Below are 19,075 nucleotides of genomic sequence, written 5' to 3' on the forward strand. Positions count from 1 at the left end.
GAGCTTAAACCCCACATACCTCCCTCACAATAAAAAAAATGCAAATGCCCTCAAAAAGTTTACTTTATCTTGTCAGAGAGAATAGTTATTTACATATTGAGAAGGTGATTCCTTTCTGAAAGTTAACTAGAGATTCTGGGCTTTATGAACTGCAGCCTCTGTAGGGCCTTAGAGAGGTAACTCAGAGTGGAATTAGATCAGAGGAGATTGGGGCTGAAATAAAGTTTGCATTGGTGAACAATCATACTAATTACTTCATGGTTTTCCTGTATATCACCAAACTCTGAGCTCCAGCCTAGATGCCTATCTGCAAGAACAAATTGCTAGCTCCCTGTGAGATAAATTTGGTCCATTTTTAAAAATAAATTCAAAGCCCTCTGTTCTCAGAGCATTTTCCTATGTCCCCAGTAGAGTCAGAGTCAATTTGGGATTTTCACATTTGACTAAAAAGGTAAAAGATACAATTTTTACCTGTACTCTATTGTTTCACATTTAACTCGTTAACTAATTACCCCCCAAATTTTCATCTTAAAACAAATATTAATGAAGTAACCTAGAATTCTGGGAAAAGCTTCACTGCATGAGACTGGCTCAAGGTTTCTCATAGGGTTGTCATCAAACTATCGACCAGACTTGTAGTCATTCAAAGGATTTAACTGGCCTTGAAAATCCACGTTTAAGATTATTCATATGGTTTTGCAGTTCTGAGTTCCAGACTAGCTCTAGACTGGAAACTTCAGCTCCTCACCATAGAGTGTCTCAGTTTTTCATGCTATGGCAACTGACTTCTCTCAGAGCAAATGAAAAGAGAGATAGAGAGAGATAGAGAAAGAGAGAAAATATGTGTTTGCGTGAAAGAGAGGGAGGAAAAAAAGCAATTTGCCTTTGATAACCCAATACCTGAAGTAAGATGCCATTACTTTTGCCATATTTAAATGGCCACACTGACCAACACAAGAATAATATAAGAAAGAAATACATCGGAGTGTCAATGCCCCCAAAGTAAGGGGCCATCTTGGGAGTTGGCTACCAATCTGAGGATTGTAGCACTCAGAGTGTGGAATGGTAGAACAGCAATACATACAGGAGTCACATGATCACATAGAGCACTATTGAGCTTCTTGGAAGGCACCGTGCAGTTAAATTAGGATTTCTTGCTCCTAGTCAATACAAGCAAAAGGGTGTGAGCACTTTCTCTTTTCTCACTGTTCTGACTGGTGATAGTATGCAGACCTGCTGGGAATGAAATCTGGTGCTCCTGTGAGGCAGACTATAGGTGGCCTCTGGAAAGGTGTCTCAACAATCTCACCTGTCAAGAGCTTGACAACATCCCTGCAGGACACCAGTGCAATTGCCTTAAAGGATTGCCTCCCAAGGGACCTTTTTGCCAGCTAAGGGGAGGTGAGTAACTACCCATTAAATGCTTGACATTGTTTTGAAATCTGCTCAAGTAATAATTTGTCTATCCTTATGTACTTAAATACTAACATGAGATATTAAATATTGTCCTGTATTTTGCAGTAGATGTTACCTTGAAAATGTCAGTTAGACTCAATGTGGGCTTTCAAGAAGACCTCAAGAACTCATCCTCTGCTCTCTATAGATCCTACAAGACTGACCTTGAAACAGCGGTAAATTTTGATTCTAGGATCCTCTTTTATATTTAAGGGAAGGTGGGGCAGAGGGGTTTAGGGACACATCCATCAGTGCTCATTATCTCTCTAGTCCTATAAGATTCTCTTTACCCCCTCCCCTTTTTTATATAATTTTATTTATTGAATCACCATGAGAGCAGTTACAAAGCTTTCAGGTTTAAGTCTAGGTCATACAACAAAACACCCATCCCTTCACCAGTGCCCATTTTCCACCACCAAAAACCCCAGTATACCCCATCCCAGACCTTCCGCATACCTGTGGGGCAGAAGATTTCCACATTACTCTCTCTCTCTACTTTGATTACATTCAATATTTTGACACCAGATCCACCATTATTATTTGGGATATTACCCCAGCACTCAGATCTGCCAATAAAGCAACCGTAAATAATTTGTTGTCTATTGTGGTTATGAATAGCATATGATGTCATGAGGCCACAATAGTGGCCGTGTGATGATTTTGGAATTCCAAAATTTTAACAATTAAATCTGGCCAAAACCTGCTGGGTTCTGAGATTTGTTCCTGAGTCTCTTGGATCATGGCTGTTGAGCAGCTTGATTAGGAGACAGAGAGGCCGTTTGTGGGCAGCAACTCGGGGTCTCATTGGGGCGGAGATGAAAGGGCCATCTCCACCCCCATCCTGTGAGGCCCCTTGTGTTTCATCATTGTGGGCCCAATCCTGACTGTCCAGTGACCTCTGGAGGATGGCAGCCACCAAGCTGCCAAGGGGGAAGCAGGTGGAGGGACAGCACCCTTTTCCCCCTGGGTGGGCCTGGCACTGGTAACTTACTACAGAGACCGGACTCATTTCTGCCAAAAGCTAATGGGTTTCAAAATTTGTTTCTGAGTCTCTAGGATCATAGCTGTTAAGCAGCTTGATCAGGAGCCAGAGAGACCATTTCTTGGGTGGTGACTCAGGGTCTTGATGGGGTCGGGAAGAAAGGACTGACTCCACCCTCAACCTATGAGGCCCTACGTGTCTTGTCAATGTGGACCCAAACCTGACCGTCCAATGGCCTCTGGAGGGTGGCAGCCACCGAGCCACCAGAGGGAACAGGTCAAGGCACGAAACCTATTCCCACCTGGGGTGGCCCGGCACTGGTAACCCACTGCAGGGACCGGATGCATTTCTGCCAAAAGCCACTGGGTTCTGAGATTTGTTTCTGAGTCTCTGGCATCATGGTCATTAAGCAGTTCGATCAGAAATCAGAGAAGGCTTGCCTCCAATTATAAAGCTGAGCTGGAGGTAGTTTGTGGGTGGTCTCCAACATACCTAACTTTTGGCCATTTACTTTCTTGGTAAACTTTGCCCCAAATTGTTGGGGTCTGGCCAAAGGCACAGCAGCAATTTTGGGGCATCTGGAAGTCTAAAGGCGCTATCAGGCTGCTGATGCACTTGCCTCACAGTTACCGATTGACCTGCTGGAAGCACCATACCCCCTAAGTCCTGTAAGATCCTCTTAACCAACATTTTTGGTCTTATTGAATCTGTTGTAGTCATAATATCAGCTTACTTGTATTTGAATGTGGATCTAAATCATTCCTATGTCTGAAATGATAAATCACTAAGTGTTTAGAGGTTGATTTGACACCATCTTGACTTATTGGTGGGACATCTTCCCCTTGAATTGATTCAGATAATATCTGCTGGCATCAATTCACTAAACTCTATTCATCAAAAGTCTAGTCTGTGTGCACCAAATGGTATATTCCTATTTATCTCCATTAGAGTACAATTTAATCCATTCCTTGTTTTTGGAAAACCAACCCAAGACTGAACACAGAGTGTTCTAAAGTACTCGTACTAGAGGATGTCACACTTAAGACAGATGTAAATTTACTCATGTTAAAATAGAGAATATTTTCTAAGTGGTAATTGTGTACCAGACACCATTCTTTTTTCTTGCTTGTTTTTGTTTTGAGGACCACACCCAATTGTGCTCAGAGCTTACTCCTGACTCTGCACTGCAGCATCACTCCTGGTGGAGCTGAAGGGACCATATGGGGTTCCAGTGATGGAACCCAGAATGGCTATTTGCAAAGCAAATGACTTACCTCTTGTACTGTCTCTTCAACCCAAGACAATAGTCATAATGTTTTACATTGGATTAATTAATCTAACTATAAATGATCTGCAAGTGTTAGTTTATCAGAAAATGTGTCTCCCAAATGCATGTCATAAATTAAGATAATGATGTCCCTTAATTATGTGATCAGCTAACCTCTGGCTTATGCCAGGAATAGTCTACCACTCACACTGACCACTCAGCATACACCATGATGAAGTGCTGACTTGGAAGAGTACTTGCAATTCTTATTTTCAAGTAATAGTTCTGCATAGCGTGAGAACATTTTCACACATATGCCATATATACTTTTGAGGAAAAGGAAGGTCATACAGTTACTTTTGATCATACTCATCCCATTACTTGGCACTGTGCTTTCACATTACATATGAACTATAAATATGCCAAAGTAATAGAATCTGACTTGATAAGTATCCAAAGAGACAAGTGGAATAAAAACATCATCATAGGATTAGAGAGATAGTAGAGTGGATAAGGTGCTTGCCTTGCATGAAACTGACTCAAATTCTATCTTGGCACCCAAATGTGGTCACCTAAGCCCTGTTAGGAGTGATCCCTGAAAACAGAGCCAGGAGTAAGCCGTGGAGCACAGGGTGAGGCCCAGAAACAAACAAAACAAAACTATCAAAACAACATTGGTTTGTTGGGTGGGGTGAGAGAGACACTAGGGACATTGGTCCTGGGAAATTACACTGATGGAAGGATGGGTTTTGGAACATTGTATGACTGAAACCCAATCATGAATCGATTTGCAATTCTCTCTCTCATGATGATTCAATAAAATAAATAAACAATTACTTTTTAAAAAAATTATAAGTAGGATATACGCAGACCATAAAAATGTGTCTCATGTATCTCCAGCTCCAGGAAATAAAATTTTTAAGGGTCCCACCTTCTATTTCCATGTCACTCCATGCTTCCTGCTTGCCTGCTGGTAATGAATGAGCACAGCAGGTCTGGGTATGATCAACATGGAACTCTACGTGTCTAATGGAACTTTCTGAGGCCCAGTGTAGAATGATTTTATCCAACTTTCCTTCCTGCTGTCTTGCACTGGACTTAATAGCTGCCCCTGTTTTACCTGCCCTGTCCCCATTTTTTTCTTCAGGCAATTCCCTGAGTTCTTTGGTTTTTTTGAGGACTCTAGACTAATGTAGGTCAATTGCTAGAAATTGCTTTCTAAAATATCTGTCCATGCCAGTTCACAAAATATTATTTAATGAGGAATATACACTTTTTAAACACTGCTTTAAATCTTTTGACTTATCTCTTACTTGACTTTGATACATAGCATCCATCGATCTTGCTTTATTTTCCAGTTCTGGAAAGGTTACAGTATTCTACCAGGCTTCAAAATGGTGACTGTGACAGGATTCAGGTAAGTAGGCTCTAACAAGGGTCTATCTATGCAGTGGGATTAGTGAAGGAGGAAAAGTCCCTGAGTGGGGAGTTATCTGGGAGGTTCCACAGGAACACTCTGGTAGAGGTGAAGCCAAGGAAATACTGAGAAAAGTAACTCACTCCTTACAGGTGCACTTACTTAGAAAGGAATGGGAAAGATTTGCTTCATCCTATACATGCAAACAAAGATATGGGGTAAAAGTGTAGTCTGGGGCAATGATTTTCAACCACTTAAAACTGCAGATTGGTGTCAGAAGATGGATGTCGAAAACCATTGATCTAGGGAACTCAAAAATGTAAAGCAAAGCAGTGCCATGCAGTGTCACCTTTGTACAAGAAAAGTTGGCCACCCAGTTAGACCCATGTGAGTGACACCCTTGCCCCAAGGCTGGCATGCTGGCAACTCTGAGTGAGTTTGCCTTGTTCCAGAAAGTTGGTTGCCATTTTCAAAGAATCAGGCATGTTCAGATGTTCTATCAGGAATAGCATCTTGACTTCTCTGCCTATGGCTGCCACCACTAAAAGGTGGTAAAGGTAAAGGCCCTCCCATTGATCGTCGATTTGCTCGAGCGGGCCCAGTAACGTCTCCATTGGAGACTTTGTTGTTACTGTGTCTGACATATCGAATATTCTCGGTAGCTTGCCGGGCTCTCCGAGAGGGGCGGAGGAATCGAACTCGGGTCGGCCATGTTGGCCGCTTGTAAGGCGAACGCCCTACCCGCTGTGCTATCGCTCCACCACTAGTTTATTTTATTTGATTTAGTTCACTTGTTCCCTTTTCTTTGATGATCCTTCTTTTGTTATCTGTGTGTAAATAGATGACTATACCATCTATGGCATTTTCTTTGGTGTAGACTTTCAACTAGATCTTGAAAACAGGTTTATTTCGACCCTGAATGATAAGATGTAGTCAGGCCAAGCCTGTTCTTTTATCTTCCCATGCAAATAAGTCACTGAGATCTAGACTCTTCCAGGTCAGTTAACTTTTTACTAAACTGATCTTCTCTGTCCAGTCCTGGGAGTGTAGTCGTGGCCTATGAAGTTACGACAACAGCACCCTCAACAAAATTGTTGCGTAAAGCGAATGAGCAAGTGATCCAGAACCTGAATCAGACCTACAAAATGGACGATGGTTCCTTTCAAGCTGTTACTAGTAGTAAGTGGAATATGGCTGCATTTTTCCTTTACTTGGAGTCTAGTTAGATACGTCAATCATGTTTACTGCTACTTCAAAAAATGAGATTGCGATTTCATCCTTCTCTAGCTCCTGGTACAATGGTTTCTGTATGGCCTCCTGCTGTTGATCAGTACAGAACTTCTCAACCGGATTAATGTCACAATACATGAGGGAGTGAGGGTTGGAGGGGCATAAACTTTAATCAAGAACCACAAAGTCATCTCGGCTCATACCCTATTTTAATAAACAGATCCAGAACATCCAAAAGAATAATGCTAACTCTGTTGGACCTGGGGTCTTTGCTTATTAATGTTTACTTATTGAATGTTTGCTTATTAACTAGGGGTAATTGCATTGTTAATTCTAAAGCCAAAGGAAAGGAAGCCTGGAATCTTAAAAATGGGGTCACTTTGTTGGGTGCAGTTGTGTTAGGAAGTGGTAAATGTTCTATTCCGAGAAAGGTAGCAAGGAGCACAAGCTGGATAGGATTTTGTAGGCAGGAACAGCCGTATATGTTCTAGGCATACGGCTAGAAGGACTAGGTGACTACTAGGTGACAAGGCCCAGAGTTCTGAGTTGAAGGTGACAATGAAGACTAACATGGGAAAGAAGAAACAACAAAAGAGACTGTTGGGTACATGTCTAAGAGAAAAGGTGCCACTTCCCAGGAGTTGGGCCATCCTCCTGCAGCTTTGTCCTTGTCTCTTTACCTTCTCTGCTGGTGTTTAGAGACATATGGACATTTATAAAGTGAAATACTGGAATGGATAAATAGATTTAAGCTCGTAAGGAAAGTGCTACAATATAAACAAGATGCAAGAGCAAAATAAAATTTTGTAATAAGTAAGGCAGTAGCCACATGAAAGAAAAGCTGAGAATTAAAGAGCTAGGCATCATTGTTATCAAAGTGTGGAGTCAGGTTAGAGGCAGCCTCAGCAGGCCTTAATCCTCACCATCTCTAATGCCTCCTCCCAACAATGCCACCACAAGCCAGAGCTTTCAGTGAGAATGACTTATCAGGCATCAGTATGAGACAACTGTGTGATTTGAGCGGTTAGCAAAGAAACAATGTATAAATTAGCCTGTGGTTTTTTTTTTCATAAGCAAATATGCAACTTTCTACCAAACTTTTTGAAATTTTGAAAACAGCCGTGGGATCTCCACCTACATCATTGAGTACTATTAAGTGTGCAAAAAAACCCAAACTGGATTCCAAGTGTATTATATATGGCAGACTTTAATTCTTGGGTTCAGACAACAGATTGGCGAGAATGGCTTGGGGAGGCCTGATTGCCCCATTCTGGATGGCACCACAGATGCTGTGAGACGTTCTGAGAACTCTGGGGGTGGGTGTCTATCTCTTGTGGTTATTTGATTTGACTCCTAATATCTTCTCTTGGGGTTTACAGATGAAACCAAGTTCTCAGTTACACCAGAAGTCATCTTTGAAGGAGATTCAGTGACACTGATGTGTGAAAATGACGTCCCATCGTCTAACGTGTCCTGGCACCGTGTGGAGGGTCGCATGGATATCCAGAACAGCAGCCACTTTTCCATTTACACCTCAGTGCTCAATAACTTGACCTCAGTGTCCCAACTCACCATTTACAACATCACTCGGGGTGATGCAGGTGGGTTTCACCCAAGAACTAGTTCCAGAAAGGGGATTCGGTGCTCATGAAGAAGTCAAACAGAGGCTATGTACATAGCTGGTATTTTTTTCCTGAGATAGAAGTCACTTAGCACAGCGGGTAGGGCGTCTGCCTTGCACGCAGCCAACATGGCCGACCCGAGTTCGATTCCTCCACCCCTCTCGGAGAGCCCGGCAAGCTACCGAGAGTATTCGATATGCCAGACACAGTAACAACAAAGTCTCCAATGGAGACGTTACTTGGATTCCAATTTCCAAAATTAAAAATGAATCCCATGTCATAAATGTAGACTTGGGAAGCAGACACATTACATTAACTAAGGTTTATAAATTGAAACACAAGGGGATAGAGAAAGAGTATGATAAGTCAGGCACTTGTCTTAGAGAAAAGCAATCTAGATTTTATCTTCAGTACATCCTAAGTTCAGTCCCTGAGCATGACCAGATGTGGCCTTAACCCTCAGTCCTCCAAAAGCTTTCACTATAGTGTCTGTATTGCAAAACATATGCCAAAAAGGAGAGACAGACAGAGAGAAGAAAAGTGCCTGCCATAAAGGTGGAGGAAATTGGAAACATTGGCAGTGGAAAATGTACACTGGTGATGGGATTGGTATTGGAACATTATATGACTGAAACCCATTCATGCACAATTTTGTAACAGTGTATAAAAAAATTAAACTAAAAGACAAAAGCAAACATTTTAATTAAAAAAAAACCTTTGGTGAGGTCCAAATGAAATTTAGTAAACTATGAGTATTTAAAATGTTTGAATTCCACAAATGTTCATTAAAATGTTTTAGCTAGTAAATGTTATATATATTTTGCATGAAACAATAGTAAAGAAACAGAGAACAATATCCCATATGAACACTTACCAAAAGAAACCTAACATGGCAAAAATAAATAAATAAACACATAAAATTAAAAATAAAATAAAACATTTGCTTTCACAAATGTTTATATAGGTAAACTGTGAAAACATCAGTATTGGGGCTGGAGTGGTAGCACAGAAGATAGGGGGTTTGTTTTGCACGGGGCCAACCTGGCTTTGATTCCCAGCATCCCATATGGTCCCCCAAGCAGTGCTGAACCAGAAATAACCCCTGTGCATCGCTGGGTGTGACCCAAAAAAAAGCAGAAAAAAAAGAAGAAAGAAAACATCACCATAATTAAGATACTCAACATATCCACCCGCCACCAAATTTTCTTATATGTCATTATAATCCCTCTCTCTCTCAGCTGCCTCAGCATCCTCCATCTTCTCCCTGGAAACAATAGAAGTGTAAGTATTTATCCCTCACTGAGTGCCAGCAATAAAATTGGCATTGTAGAATTCAGCAAGCCCATGATAACACAGATGTCAACAGGGAATGAGAAGTTAAGTTGCAGGCACAAGGGTTCTCTCACATCGATATTTTGCTGCAAAGTTAAATGAGATGCCCATGATATCCACAATATACGAATTCACTAAAGTTTTCTGATTCCTTCCTTTCTGCCCCTCCAATTCTCGTGTGTCTTTAGCTAAGATGCTGACATTTCTGCTGCTGCCTTAGGCTATCTGATTACTCTTTACCAGGTGATATTAAAAGCATCTCTATTGCCATTTTCTGAATATCCCCTTATATTTGTTAGAACCAAATCCCACGTGTTTTGGGAAATGATGTTTAATTAATTTCTGTTATAAAATACAGGTTTTTTTTTCCTAAGGTAATACATCAGTGCAGTAAATAATTAAGGCTTTTGTGTATTCTGTGCAGGTAACTACATTTGCAAACTGACCATGGATATTTTTGAATATGAGGCCAAGAAAAAAATAGAAGTTCTACCCATCCTAATTTTGGCAAATGATGTGGAAATGATGGTGACATGTGACAACAATCCTGTGTCTTTGAACTGCTGCAGTGACATTAATGTTAATTGGAGTAGAATTGAATGGAATCAGGAAGGAGAAATAAGCATTCCAGGTAAGAAAGTTAGACATTCTTTTGCACATGAATTTTTGCCTCTTAGCCAAGTAAGTGGGGGACGCAGTAGGTGGTAGTGGAACTGTCAGGTGACAATTTTTACCTGGAATTTCCATTGTGGAAAAGTATAAGAGTTTATGCCAGCATAAGCTTAGCCATTCTAAACCAAAACTCCCAAGTATCATACTTGGGTTGTTGATAATATCTAAGCAGAAAGACCTAAGGGAAAGCCTTTGGTCTGACCCACAGAAAAACGTTTTCAATTTCAATCTTCAAAAAATAGCTAAGAATGAGCCCCTCAGCGTTGCTCTTGGGTCTGACTTGGAACTTTTCATTGTTCTATTTCTTCTCTTGCCATCTGTTCTCATTTATTTGCCTTCATGGCTCTACTTTTTCTATATTATCTAATTCTGTGTCTGGTTGTCACTCTGTGTGTAAACCTGTGTGTTTCGTCTCTCAATCATTCAGCATCAGTTTCTAATGCTGTTCATTTCTGTTTAGATTTTATATCCTGATACTGCCCACCTTCCAATTTGTTCTGAAGATAACAATATTATTTATAAACAAAATAGCAATACTCTGTTATGTAACCATTTATCTGGAGCATTAAAAATATGCCATCATATTGCAATTCGATGCCTCTTTTGCAAACCTCAGCACCCAAAAGGAGAGAGAGAACAAAAGGGAATGTCCTGCCACAAAGGCGGGATGGGATAGGGGGGATGGAGAGGGGTGGGCGAGATACTGGGATCAGTCGTGGTGGAGAATGGGCACTGGTGGAGGGATGGGTACTCGATCATTGTATAACTGAAACCCAAGCACAAAAACTTGTAAGTCTACAACTGTACTTCATGATGTTTCACTAATAAAAATTTTTAAAAAAGAATGTAGAATACCTATGTATACATACCATAATTAATACATTTGAACAATGTCATCTCAAAGTGTTACACATGGTACCATATTGAACTAAAATTGTTTCCTTTGGTTTCTAAATATCTCTTTGTAATCATAAACATGGTATTTATCATATTTTTACCAAAATTGTAGAAATTATTGTATGTTTTCCTATCTATACACACATTAATGTAGCAAATAGATAACAATGAATGATTTTTAATGTTTTAACTAACTTCATTTTGGGGCAAACACTGCTTGGTGATAATAAATTAGTTATTTATATTGCAAAAAAGCCATCATATTTGAGCACATTTAAACTTGACTACAATTTTGAAGCATTTTGGTCTTCAAGTTGCAAAAAAGGAAGTTAGGATCATAAGTGACTTGTCTAGGGTTGTCCCAATAGGGAAAAAAGGAAGACATGGGAATCACTCCAGATTTTGTTGCACAAAATCAAAATCAATGCCTCTTAACTTAATTCCCTACTGACTTCCTCTCCTGTGGGTAGTTTCTTTTCCTTTCATTTCTACTCTCCATTAAACCTTTCTATTTAAACTCTTTTAGTATTATGCAATATGGAAATGGATCAGTCACACAAGGGCAATGTGGAGCCAGTTTCTGTAAGAATCTTTTGCCTAGAAAATTTATGTAAAGAGATGCAATCCTTCTCCTAAAAAATGAGTGTTACGTGTTCACCTTTAGGACTACCCCCAACAGTACTCAGGGCTTACTCCTGGCTCTGCACTCAGGATCATTCCTGAGGACCTTATGGGGTGCTGGCCATCAAACTCACATCAGTCACATGCAAGGCAACCTTCCTACTGTACCGTCTCTTCAGCACGCTCATCTGTATTTTATTTTTACTTTTAATTTTTTGCCATGCCAGAGATCAAACCAGGGCCTCACAATGTAAGGCAAGCAGTCTAATCCAAGGCACATCCAACACTGTCAACACTGTCCTCCCATTGTGCATCGATTTTCTGGAGCGGGCCCAGTAATGTCTCCATTGTTAGACTTTGTTGTTACTGTGTTTGGCATATTGAATACGACATGTGTAGCTTGCCATGCTCTGCCGTGCGGGCGAGATACTCTCGGTATTAGCCCTAAATACTCATCTTGAAATTTGAAAATTATTAAAGCAAAAATGTTCCTTTACCCATGAAACACATTAGTTTGGCAAGGCTTTATTTTACAAAACCACTGCTATCAGTCTAGATTAAATTATTTGAAAAGTTTCGTTAAATGTATTAAAAAAAAAAGATCTTGGATGCACAGCCTCTCATCAGCACGTATTCAGCTGCAGCATTAGTATTCGACTAATGAGTGCTTAGAAGAATGGGGAAGGCAGCTGTGACTGTTGAAAAGGTTGACACATAGTACATTCAGTCACTTCTCTGATTTCTAAGGAAATGGAGGTATAGGCATTCTGAAGGAATTGCCAGATGGAAGTTAGATCTTGCAAAGTTCCCAAAGTACTGACTGAGCTTTCAACTCTGAAGGGTGAAAATCCTCGCCCTTTGGCAAAGGATACAGGAAGTATGCTGTGCAGATGCTCAGGGACCTCTCTGTGGCCACCACTACTTCAGACATTCCTAATGCCCAGTTTGGCTGAACAGCCTGTAGAACAATGGATTTCCTGTCAGGAGCTGGCCGCCTGGGGAACCAACATAGTCCGGTTCTCTGATGAACTTCCCTTCTCCTCTAGGCATCTGCTCTTCTTCCTGTTCCCCTGCCCACTCCAACTCTGCAGCAGTCTTTCTCCAAATTCCACACATATTTTAGCACCCATTTTTCCAGGACAATCAAAAGCCATCCAGCTAAATAATTCAGTCCGAAGGTTTGGGGAGTTAACATGATATCTCTTTGCAGAAATGGTTGCATTTTATTTTTAAAACACTCCAGAACAAGAGATAAGACAGAAAGGAAGTACTCAAAAATATTTTTAAAAAGAAAAGAGAAGAAAAAAAAGAAAAGAAAAGAAAAGAAAAGAAAAGAAAAGAAAAGAAAAACTAAGTAATGGTTGAAGCTTCTAAGCCCAGGATTTCCCTGACAATGGCAAAGGGCTCTGCCTTTTCACCTCATCCTCCTTCCCCTTCTCTTTGTCTGTCGAATTGATGTCAGACAGACCTGATCTTAGATAGTGATTTCTACTTGAGGTATTGTCTGTAGAAATTGTATTACAAGCAGAAAAGGATTTTTAAAAATGAAATAACTTGAACTAAGCCTTCTGTCCTAGAAGTCAGCCTTCCAACCCATACTTTACAATAAAAGAGAATTTAGTCCTGAAAGGCAGCTATTTTAATAAGAGTGTTTCTCTTTTTAATCAATACAGAGTCATCAGAATTTAGGATGGAATAGGAGCCATGGGTGTGGGAGTGATAGTTCAACAAGGGAGTCAAGATTCTTTAGGGTCAATGTCAGAATTCTTGGTGAGGGGCTAGAGTGATAATACAACCAGGTAGGGTGTTTGCTTTGCAAGTGGCCTACAGGGTTTCATCCCTGGCACCCCATATGGTCCCCTGCGTCTACCAGGAATGATTCCTGAGCGCAGAGCCAGGAGTAAATCCTGAATACTGCCTGGTACAGTACCCCCAAATCAAACAACAAAAAGATACAGAATACTTGAGGAAAGGCATATTCTGGGGAATGCTTCATTTCTGAAAAGAACAAAAGGAAGTTGTATGGGGAGAGACTGGGCTGAAGAGAGAGGAGAACAGGAGACACCTCGAAATTCAAGTGAGTCAAATCTCAGGGCTGTGGTCTGTGGTCAGCAGAAAGGGATGCAATTTGAGAGGAAGCCACGGGATGTAAGAAAGAGAAAGTCAATCTTGAATTTCAAGCAATGCTTGAGGTGAAATGTAGGGGAAAGAGGGCAACTTGCAATGATTTTGTGAAAAATGGCAGTGAAAATGCAATGTGGTAAATGTGGAAGTTTTGAGGAATGAGAGGAAGAAGAAAAGACTGAGACAGCAAGAGCAACTTTCAAGTAGAAGACTCTTTTAGGAAAGGAAGACTTGAGTATTTGGGATGACTGATGTGAAGAACTTGAGGGAAGATTAAGTATACAGAAGAGAGTAAAGATAAAGGGTTAAAGAAGGTCCTGGAGGAATTGGATTGTCAAATAATGCAAGAGATGAATAGAAACGTTTATGGAGAAAATCTTGGAGGTGATTTAGTTAAGGTGGATGAATCAGTGTTCTAGAAATTAGTTTTGTTTTCTGATTCCCCCCACCCCCTTTTTGCACATTATTGTATCTATTTGTTGAGGTACCATTGGTTTATAAGAGTGCAAATATTTGTACGCTTGCCATTTGCTGTTCTGAACTTTGGAGTCTGGAGGAAAAGGCTGCTTATATAATAATCCAAATGTTTTTTATTATTATTGATAATACAGCCAGCGCTGAACAGGATGCATTCAGGTTAAACCTGAACAAAATGTTTCTGGGTTTTCTTTAACTTTTGGACAGTGTTTGAAGAATACCGTGAGAGTATAGGTGGCAGTAGACCAGGAATGAGGGCAACTGGTTAAAGGGATTACAGTAGGAAAAATTCCCTAGCAGGGTTTTCCAGAGTCATGGATAATAAGGATAAATTGTTGGAGGAAAAGCATTTTTGGGAATGGAAAGAAAGATAGGGGAGCACAGAGGTCAGGGACACATGCAAAGCAAATGTGAATCCCAGTGTTGGCACTGCATAGCTCCCAAGCACAGCCAGCTGTAGCCCTGGGTGTCTCTGAGTACTGAATCCTCAGTATTAAAGCACTGTCATATTAAAGTATAGCCCCAGTATTGAACTGCCCTTCCTGTTGACAGAGTTTTGCTGGGAATGGTCTTTGGTGCTCCTGGCTACTGCTTTGGGGGATCCCCTCTTTCCCCAAAAGAAACATATAGAAAGGGAAACTGCTGATTACCTGGGAGAAAATAAAGGTGAAGCTTCCATAAATCATAGAAACAAAGGATAGGAAATAAATTATGAAGATGGTCTCAAATGAGATGAGTAACATGCTGTGGTCTTGTTTCTTCTTACTTTTGATAATACTGAGAGTCTGCACTGGCATCTTTTTTTTTTCTTCCAGTTGAAGCTCTATTCAAACACTTTGTTTCTGTCTTCTTTTCCCATTCCAATCACCATAACAAAATTATTTGCTGGAGAAGACACCAGCTGTCCTATATATGTATAGATATTAACTCCTTTGATCTGTCCATACATGGACTATAGCTATTAATGTTTATCCTCATTTACATCTGGAGAAACTGAGGCATGGAACACCCTATGACTTTCTCAACAACAATCTGCTAGTCAGCAGCAGAATCCAGGATCTGCTACCAGGCCACCTGGCTTCCAAATGTATAGTCCTAATAAATGTATGCACTAAAAGAAGAAATATAAAAGAAAACACAATAGCTCACTTTTCATTGCTTTGACCTCTTTGCTACTAAGCCAGAAAGCTGAGCCGCTCTGACAGCAAAAGCACCTTTTATGTCATTGCAGGAATCGCTGAAAAAGATCCCGATTCTAGCTGTAGCAGGTACACCCTCATGGCTGACGGAACTCAGTGCCCAAGTGGGTCTTCTGGAACCCTGGTCATTTATACGTGTGAGTTCATCAGTGCCCACGGAGCCAGAGGCAGTAAAGAGATTGAAGTGACATTCATATCTGTGGGTAAGGACTACTATGGGGATTTTTAGCCATATATCTCAAGATCAGACTGTATCTGGGAAGCTAAGCAGGGCTGTGTATGGTTGGAGAAAATCACAAAATGAACAGGAGTTCCCTCTCTGCCACTTTCATTCAGATAGTCTGTAAAAAGTGGGAGAAGGAGCAGCTGGGAAGTAGAATTTCACACACACATATTATTCCTGAATTTACAATGGAGATAAGGTCTAGAATCCACTAGGCCTTATCATATTAGGGTATTGCCCCAGTATTGAACTGCCCTTTTTATTTCTCACAATCCCATTCTCTCCTTCTTAAAATTCAGCAACTCATTTCCAGACACATTTTCCCCTCTGTCATCCCCTCCTCTCCTTTGTTACGTATTCTAGAAATGAATAAAATGATGCAGAATATTTTGATAATCTCACACTCTGTGGCTATTTGGCAGTTGGAGCAAATGTGGGGTGAGGGGGAGGAATTAGGGTGACTTTTAGGAATGAATCTAGGGCTTTGTACATGCAAAATATTTGTTTAATATAATAACTGATTGACTTAATTAGGTCTATTCAAAGTATCATGTCTTCTCATAGCACAGAAATAATGCAAAATTGAAAATCAGGAATTATAACTTCTCAACCATTTGCTCAGAGGTCCGTCAAGCTTGTTTTCCTTGTAATATTTAAAACAATTTTTTAAAAAAAATTTAGTAAATCATCAGAGTACCTAACAGTTACTGAACAGTGGAGAAAAAACTGATACAGAAACTCTACTTACTCCTCTTGTTAACACTTCCTACTATCCTGACAGCATTTTTTCAAAGAGCCTGACTAGGTTCACTTGAAAACACTTTGGCCATTGAGAGCTCATGACCTTTATAGCAATTTGCCATTTTTTATACTAAGAGTACCTCTGAGTGATATGGGCTTTTGACATCTCAGATACATGTTTAGTCTTCATTGAAAACCACTCATCTGAGAGTTTAGGCCTCACCTGAAGATGAAATAAAATCAAGTATATGGTTTCATGATTTCCGCTGCCAGAGAAGGCAATATGAAAACATGTTGTAACAAGCTTGTGACACTTCAGAGTTGAAACTTAACATTTAAATCCAAGTTTCTAAGGGGTACTTTGGGAAAACTTGATTTATTTTGACTAAGAATATGGTTTTACCTTGAATTGAAAAATAGGCCATTATTGAAAGCTCAAGGCAAGAAGTTGCTTGGTTATAGAAAGCAGAAATGAACAACAGTTTGAAATGTCAGGTCTGAAAAACCCATTCTCAAAGAGGAATGGAAAGTTTCAACCAGAAACAAACATAGTATGATATTCAGAAAAGTCTTTTTATATGTAAGAATCTGGTTAACATTGGGATGGATAATTTCACATAAACCTATGAGGAGATTCTCAAAAAAGGAGTATGTGTAGGGAGATTTATAATTAGGATGTCTGCCCATTCATCCCAGTTTTCTACAGAACTCGAAGTATAATATTTGGGGCAACAAATCTTATAACTCTTCTAATTTAGTTCTAGAAATCGTTCCTTTCCTTAGTAGCGTGACTTCATATTGCATGGGGCCCTTACTGTTGGAGATGCAAGACCCCAAGGAAAGAGTCCGTGATGGACTTACAACTGGAGAAGAGATAGAAAGAGAGAAGGGAAAAATGTAATGTGGTATGATTTTTGAAAGCAGATGAAACAAGTCTTGAATTTTTCTTACAATAATCAAGCCCTTTAATCTCCCATGATACCATGGAAGAGGTTGGAGGGGACCTTGGGTTGTAAATCAACACCCCTAAGTTTGCAATCTTTTACCCTACTGATCATCAGGAGATAATTCCAGCCACAAAGGGGAAAAAATGAACGAGTTCCTAAGGCATGTGATGGAAATGAGTTCAGTGCAGAGCACCACCGGGAACAGCCTAGAAACAAGTAAAGCCCAGGAGCAGCAAGGTACCAACCCTATGTTGACATAGGAGAGCCAGGAGGGGCCATGCTTTCTGTCTCTATCTTAAATTTCACTCATGTGCTGATTTCATCAGAAAGACTAAACATTGTGCTTGTTGTGGTTTTCTTTTGTCTGTTTTGTTTGTACCCTTTCAGCCAATCTAACAATAACCTCGGACCCAATTTCTGTTTCTGAGGGACAAAGCTTTTCTATAAAGTGCATCAGTGATGTGAGTAACTATGATGAGGTGTACTGGAACACTTCAGCTGGAATTAAAATATCTGAAAAGTTTTATACCTCAAGGAGTTATATTGATGGAGCAGAGTCAGTCCTGAGCGTCAAAACTTCAACTCGGGAATGGAATGGTGAGTAGAGACTAGATGTCCTATTCTGCATTCTGGGACCCTAAAACATCACCAGCCATGAGGGGTCTGTCCCTGGGACATGTCCATGCCAGTGACTTGACATTAACTATGTCATCAAATTTTAAGCAATAGCTTTTTGGAGGAAGATGTTGTAATTCTCCTTTTGACATGTGAAATCTGAAGAGAGGCTGAGACAAGGGCCAGAGCAATAGTACAGCAGGTAGGGTACTTGGCTTGCAAGCAGAGGATCTGATTTCGATCCCCAGCACCCCATAAAGTCATCCAGTATTTGCCAGAAGTGGTCCCTGACCCAGCAGTAAGCCCTACACACACACACACACACACACACACACACACACACACACACAGTGAGAAAGAGAGAAAGAAAGAGAGAGAGAGAGAGAGAAGAAAAATGCCTGCCATAGTGGCAAGTGGTGGGATGGGAGGAGGGTGGGAGAAGGGAGGGGGGCAGGAGGGAAACTGGAACCACTGGTGGTAGGAAATATGAGAGATACTTTGGCTTTGAATACAAATTCACCTGTGCAGGTAGGATTGGTTTCTGATTCTCCGCTATGAAAGTAAAAAAGGATTGTTCTTAAAAAGACTTTCCACTCTTGGGACTGTTTTTCTCCCCACTGTGGTATTTTTAAAAAGAATATAGGTAAAGGCCCTCCCGTTGATCATCGATTTGCTCGAGCGGGCCCAGTAACATCTCCATTGGAGACTTTGTTGTTACTGTGTTTGGCATATGGAATACTCTCGGTAGCTTGCCGGGCTCTCCGAGAAGGGCGGAGGAATCGAACTCGGGTTGGCCATGTTGGCCGCTTGTAAGGCGAATGCCCTACCGCTGTGCTATCCGTCCAGCCCAAACTTTTATATGTCTGTTCCAAAGAAAGAAATATTTTTGTTTCTAATCCATTCTATACTTTGTTTTTGTTGGGAGAAAATGAAACACAAATCTTTGCAAGAGGATTTGATGGAAGTGTTGCAATAACAGCTGATACTTTCTGAGTCATTCTTCTGCAGTATTTGAGTCTTTTAAAGCTTTTGAAGCCAACTCTAGTAGATATTGCTGTAATGGTCCCCATTTGACAGTTGAGAAAACTGAGGCCCAAAGGATTTAACTAAATTTCATGAGGTTATACATCTGGAGAATGCAGAACCAGAATAACAATGGTACTGGGCTCAGGGGTTCCTCTTGACTTTACACTCAGGGGTGACTCCTGTTGGAGTTTAGGGGATTATATGTGGTGTTTGGGATCAAACCCTGGT

At 40.5% G+C, this 19,075-nt stretch overlaps 1 protein-coding gene across 5 annotated transcripts in view; it reads left to right on the top strand.

Annotated features, from left to right (window-relative positions):
* ADGRF5 (adhesion G protein-coupled receptor F5) overlaps positions 1 to 19,075 on the top strand; it is a 122,410-nt gene that overhangs the window by 83,178 nt on the left and 20,157 nt on the right. For 2 of the 5 annotated variants that reach the window (XM_056125949.1, XM_056125948.1), the window contains exons 5-13: positions 1,225 to 1,401; positions 1,522 to 1,631; positions 5,063 to 5,121; positions 6,158 to 6,300; positions 7,731 to 7,952; positions 9,730 to 9,936; positions 15,328 to 15,498; positions 17,321 to 17,443; positions 17,594 to 17,803. In XM_056125949.1, coding sequence (XP_055981924.1) covers positions 1,225 to 1,401; positions 1,522 to 1,631; positions 5,063 to 5,121; positions 6,158 to 6,300; positions 7,731 to 7,952; positions 9,730 to 9,936; positions 15,328 to 15,498; positions 17,321 to 17,443; positions 17,594 to 17,803 — 1,422 coding nt within the window. The remainder of the gene's footprint in view (positions 1 to 1,224; positions 1,402 to 1,521; positions 1,632 to 5,062; positions 5,122 to 6,157; positions 6,301 to 7,730; positions 7,953 to 9,729; positions 9,937 to 15,327; positions 15,499 to 17,320; positions 17,444 to 17,593; positions 17,804 to 19,075) is intronic. The other 3 variants (XM_056125950.1, XM_056125951.1, XM_056125952.1) reach the window with 3 other exon arrangements.

Source organism: Sorex fumeus, unplaced genomic scaffold (genome assembly GCF_029834395.1).
Source record: "Sorex fumeus unplaced genomic scaffold, SorFum_2.1 ptg000061l, whole genome shotgun sequence".
In the NCBI taxonomy this organism is placed as follows: domain Eukaryota; kingdom Metazoa; phylum Chordata; class Mammalia; order Eulipotyphla; family Soricidae; genus Sorex; species Sorex fumeus.